Source organism: Gavialis gangeticus, unplaced genomic scaffold (assembly GCF_001723915.1).
Source record: "Gavialis gangeticus isolate Ggan-Ray unplaced genomic scaffold, GavGan_comp1, whole genome shotgun sequence".
In the NCBI taxonomy this organism is placed as follows: Eukaryota; Metazoa; Chordata; order Crocodylia; family Gavialidae; genus Gavialis; species Gavialis gangeticus.
The window spans coordinates 71729171-71735187 of NW_017729022.1; the positions used below are offsets into that span (position 1 = coordinate 71729171).

At 46.3% G+C, this 6017-nt stretch overlaps 1 protein-coding gene across 1 annotated transcript in view; it reads left to right on the forward strand.

Annotated features, from left to right (window-relative positions):
* Positions 1 to 6017, forward strand: part of LOC109296410 (tyrosine 3-monooxygenase-like) — a 64335-nt gene that overhangs the window by 29635 nt on the left and 28683 nt on the right. The window contains exon 6 of the mRNA XM_019515824.1: positions 5991 to 6008. Coding sequence (XP_019371369.1) covers positions 5991 to 6008 — 18 coding nt within the window. The remainder of the gene's footprint in view (positions 1 to 5990; positions 6009 to 6017) is intronic.

The following is a 6017-nucleotide window of genomic DNA, read 5'->3' on the forward strand; positions in this document are numbered from 1 at the left end:
TTCTGTCATCTGCCACCACTGAGAACAGTCCAGCTCCATACTTTTTTGAACCCCACTTCAGGTAGTTGAAGGCTGCTATTAGATCCCCTCTTAGTCTTCTCTTCTCTAAGCTAAATAAGCCCAGTTCCCTCAGCCTGTCCTCGTATGTCATGTGCCCCAGCCCCCTCACCATTTTTGTTGCCCTCTGCTGGACTCTCTCCAAGTTGTCCACATCATTTCTGTAGTGGGGGGCCCAAAACTGAACAGTTCCACAGTTTTCCAGGTGTGGCATCACCAGTGCTGAATAGAAGGGAAGAATCACTTCCCTGGGCCTCCTGGCAACACTACTACCAATGCAGCCCAGTATGTCTTTAACCTTCTTTGGCAACAAGGGCATGCTTTTGGCTCGTATTCAGCTTATTGTCCACCTTAACCCCCAGGTCTTTTTCTGCAGAGCTGCTGCCCAGCCAGTCAGACCTCAGCCTGTACTGGTGCATGGGATTGTTTTGTCCTAAGTGCAGGACTTTGTACTTGTCCTTGGTGAATCTCATCAAATTTCTTTTGGCGCAATCCTCCAATTAGTCTAGGTCACTCTGAATCCTAGCCCTACCCTCCAACATATCTACTACTCCCCCCAGCTTGGTGTCATCTGCAAACTTGCTGGGGGTGCACTCTGTGCCATCCTGCAGGTCTTTGATGAAGACATTGAACAAAACCAGCCCCAGAAACAACCCCTGGGGCATTCCACTTGATACTGGCTGCCAACTAGACATCGAGTCATTGATTATTACTCTCTGAGCCCATGCTTCAGCTAACTTTCTATCCACCTTACGGTCCATTCATCCAGCCCATACTTCCTTAGCTTGCCTGCAAGAGTGCTGTGGGAAACTTGTATCAAAAGCCTGGCTAAAATCAAGGAATACTACATCCACTGGTCTCTCTGCATCCACAGAGGCAGTCACATCATAGAAGGCAACCAGGTTGGTCAGGCATGACTTGCCCTTGGTGAATCCAGGCTGGCTGTTCCTAATCACCTTCTCCTCCCAGTGCTTAGAAATGGCTTCCTTGAGGATCTGCTCCAGGATTTTTCCTGAAACTTGGACGAGGCTGACTGGTCTGTAGTTCTTCTTTCTCCATTTCTTAAATATGGGTACTATGTTTGCCCTTTTCCAATCATCCAGGACCTCTCCTGATCACCATGAGTTTTCAAAGATGATATCTGATGGCTCTGCAATCACTTCAGCCAACTCCCTCAGCACCCTCAGGTGCATCCCATCTGGCCCCATGGGCTTGTGTATGTTCAGTTTTTCTAAATAGTCCCTAACCTGTTCATTTGCCACTGTTGGCTGCTCACCTCTTCCCCAAACTGTGCTGCCTGGTGCAGCAGTCTGGGAGCTGACCTTGCCTGTGAAGACTGAGGTGAAAAAGGCATTGAGCACTTCAGCATTTTCTGCATCCTCTGTCACAAGGTTGTCTCCCCCATTCAGTAATGGACCCACACTTTCCCTGATCCTCCTCTTGTTACCGACACATACCCTAGAAAACCTTCTTGTTATCCTTCATGTTCCTTGCTAGCTGCAACTCCAATGCACTTCGGCCTTCTTGACTTCATCCCTGCATACCTGAGCAGTGCTGTTATATTCTTCCCTAGTTCTTTGTCCAAGTTTCCACTTCTTAGAAGCTTCCTTTTTGTGATTTAATTTACTGAAGAGTTCCCTGGTAAGTCAAGGTAGTCTTCTGACATACTTGCTAGTCTTCCTGCACATCAGGATGGTTTGTTCTTGAACTCTCTTCTTTAAAGTACAGCCAGCTCTCCTGGACTCTTCTGCCCCTCAGACTGGTTTCCCAGGGGATCCTGCCCATGAGTTCCCTGAGCGAGTCATAGTCTCCTTTTCTGAAGCACAGGGACCCTACTCTGCTGCTCTCCATCCTTCCTTTCCTCAGGATCCTGAAATCTATTATCTCATAGTCATTGCTGCGCAAGTTTCCATCCACTACTACACTTCCCCATTCATTCATCCCTGTTTGTGAGCAGCAGGTCAAGAAGAGCATGGCCCCTTGTTGGGTGCTCTAGCACTTGCACAAGAAAGTTGTCCCCAACACTCTTGAAAAACTTCCTGGATTGCCTGTGCACTGCTGTATTGCTCTCCCAGCAGATGTCAGGGTGATTGCAGTCCCCAATTAGACCCAGGGCTTGTGATTGGGAAACTTCTGCTAGCTGTTTGAAGAAAGTCTCATCCACCACTTCCTCCTTGTCTGGTGATCTACAGCAGACCCCCACCATGACATCACTCTTTTTGCTCTCCCCTCTGATCCTTACCCATAAATTTTCAACAGGCCTATCTCCAGTTTCGACCTGGAGCTCTGAGCAATCATACAGGTCTTTTACATACAGCCCAACTCCACTTCCTCTTCTCCCCTGCCTGTCTGTCCTGAACAGTTTTACCCATCCATGACAGTGCTCCAGTCATGCAAGCTACCCCACCAAGTCTGTTATTCCAATCATGGCATAGTGCCATGATTGTGTGAGGACTTCCAATTCCTCCTGCTTGTTTCACAGGCTCCCTGCATTTGTGTACAGACACCTAAGGTAATTAGTTGATTGCCCTGATTTCTCAGAAAGTATCCTTATTGCTCTCTCCTGCTTGCTCTTCCTACAGGTCCATTTCCCCACTTACCTCAGGGCTTTGGTCTCCATCCCCCGGCAAACCTCATTTAACGCCCTCCCCACTAGGTTAGCAGGCCTGTCAATCTGCCAAAGCACCCAGCTGCCCAGTTTTCTGCCAGTTTTTTTTTAACAGACACAGCACGTGTCCTTATAGCATGTATTTATTTTCCAGCACACCTCACTGTTAGCAATATTTGGCTTGAAGTTCAGTTTGAGAACTCCAGTTTGACTCATATATGTTTAAAATGATTATTTCCTTTGAAAGTGCTGTCAACTTTACCCTCTTTGTCCTCAAAAAGAACCTGGACCCAACCCATTGAAGTTCTAGGGAACCATACAAATGATTCGCAAGGGACTTCATCTGTAGCTTTCTTAGGTGGGTTTACCTCCATGTTCTGAGTGCATTTAATGTAAGGGAACTACAATAAGGAAATGATTTGCCCTGCAATATTTTACATTTCTAATGTTTAGGGTTTTATCTGTATATAGTTTTTTCAGCAACTAAAAATGTGAAGCTTAAAGCAATAAAAAAGTCTTCAGTTGTCAAACAATCAGTTGTTTTAAAAACATAGCTTTCAGGATTTTTTAAACATAATCCTGAAATGTTAGCAATGTTTTTATAGTAGTCACACTTCAAAGTGAAAAAAGCATGTCCAAATTCTTCAAGCACATCTAGATAAGGGCAGGGTGGAGAGCAATCATGGGTTTACTTCTGCATTGGTTTACATCCTGTCAGTCCCATTACAATCAAGGCTGTCCTGTGCGAAGTAGGTCATGGCAACATCTGGTCTCTTGTTCTCTTGAACTTTTCTTAACTGCTCTATGGAGATGGTCCAGGGTCAGACAGCTTTTGAAATACTGACAATAGCCACTGCCTCAGTCTGTTTCTTAAAAAAAAACCAAAACAAGACAACACAACCCCCGCCCCTCAAAAAACCCTCTTTTTTTGCTCTCGTTTTTGGTCAATTACACCCATGCTAACCTAAGAAATGTGTATGATGGAGAGACAACCATTACCAGATACTGGCTATCACCTCCATAGCAACAATAGCAGCAAAAAGAAATACAGTACAAAAACAAGAAAAGGTCATTTTCTTTAGTCAGCATTTCCAAGAGTGATCTCAATTTTCATAAAACAATGTTTATAAATTTGTTAGACCCCTAGAGCCATGTGTGAACAAAAATAACCGTTTCTATCAGGTTCACTGCCATCATGTTATTGCTTGCTTGTTTTGCAAAGGCTAAATATATTATCTTAAGATTGAAGTATTTAAAATCAAATAAAACACAAGAGATGGATCCAAAACCACAGCCCTAAATCCAAGCACCACTGAATTTTAGAGAATTTAAGAAACTGGATGCACATTTTGGAACCTTCCCTTTCTTTACAACCCCCTAAAAAAGGTACATCCAAGCCTCATGGCCCACTGGGTTAGTGTGGTCAAGGCCCACTAGTTTCTCCACCAATAGCACACAAAGGAGTGACATGGGTAGTATCACTTATGGTCACCTTTGATTCTCCAGTCTTAATGAGTAGGATTCAGGTAGGGGTAGCCTTTGATGTAAGGCTAGAGTAGGACTTGCAGTCATGTTTCTGGAGCTGTAGCATTTAATGTAAGCTCTGCTGTAGCATTAAATGTAGCTCTGCTACCTCATCCTTCTGAACTCCTCCAGAATTTGGAATGTGTTTCAAATTCATGGTCCATGCTCTGCACTCTGAGGTGCATTGGCAGAAATTTATGCCATACAGAGACTGATTCAGGAAAAAGCTTAAGCTTGTGCTTCCGTTTAACTACATGCTCTAGTACTTTTCTGAGTCAGGTCCAGATGCCCTTTACAATTAATGAAATTCTGCAAAGGCATATTGGATTTGGTAGGACAGATCCCATCTATTGGGGAAAAGCCAACCTGTAGCATTCACTCACTCTTTAGCACCATTTATCGTTGTAACCCTGGGCGCGACACTATCTGTGCCTTCACCTGAATAGTGGGATCCTGGGGTACCCGGTAGCCCTGCCCAGCTCCCTAGGTAGCTGCTGCAGGGTCCCCGAGCAGAAAGCCTTCCCTTACTATCAAACAACCGTGCAGACAGTTATAAGACTATTTACAGGATTTAATTATTTACAAGGTAACATATAACCAATGCAATAGAACAAATGTTACACCACATGACCTAGTGATGGTGGCTTAAGGGTTAATGCTTCTTGAATACACTTTACACTAGGGGAAGATATACAAACTACCCATGATAAATAGGGAACCAATACATAAATACATTGATACTCCAACTAATAAACCATCAAGAACTTATTTACACAGTCTATAACTTGTACACTATGTAGTAAGGACCCTGTGTGCACTACTCCTGGCTGGGTGTCTCAGGGAGCAGGACTGCATCTGTGTCCTTGCACAGGATCTTTGGGTGGTCCCTGGTGCTGGCATCCCTCGCACGAGCTCCAGGGGTCTCCATGCAGCAGGTGGGGGTTCCTCTCCTGAGGTCCCTGAAAGAGAGCTTATTCCTGCCCAGTCCCCTTCCCTGGCTCAGCAGGGAGCAGTATCTGGGCTGCAGGTTGTAACAGTTTCCCTTGCCCAGCACAGCCGCACAGCACCCAGGGGCCTTTTCATTCACAGGGGAAAAACCAGGGCAGCCTCTTCCCCTGGTCTTGCATCCGCCTCCCTTGCTGTGCTCACCCAGCCACACAGGGGCTTTCAGGAGGGTCTTCCCAGGCTTGGAGTCTCCTCGCAGCCAGCTCTTCTCTTGTCCTGGCCTGCAGGGCTTGGAAGGGAAGGGAGGGAGAACGGACATAGTGCAGCACTCTCGATGCAGCCTCTCGCTGCTACTTCTGCATGGCTCTGCCAGGGGCTCTCGGGGGAGGCGGCTGTGGGGAGATCCTTTCCCTGGTCTCCAGCCCATCTCTTGCCCTCTCCCTCTCTCCTTTGTTCTCCCCCCAGGAAAACTGCTCCCCTCTTTTAAGCAAGCCTCTCAGCCAATCCCAGGCCAGGGCTCTTTTGCTAACCTCTCTCATTCAAACCCTGCTGGGGTTACATCGCCCCTCCCACTTCCAAGAGGGCTACCTCCAAAACAGCTTCACTCGCCTTCAGGGCAAACAGTGTTCCTACTGGGACCAACTGTCTCTTCGCACTCTGTCCCTCTGCAGGGCAGCTCTTTCTATTCCTTCAGGTGGGTCCATTTTTAATGCTGCTACATTGTTAACTCAGCTTTGTGTTTTAGACAATGTCTCCACTTTAGTTGCATGAATATCTCTGGTTTAGAAGCCATGGGGAAATGGTTCAGCTCTAGTGAGGTGAGGAGGTCACCAATTTACAGCTCTTACTCTTTCAGGAGAGAAGTCTACAGAAAGTTGAGCAG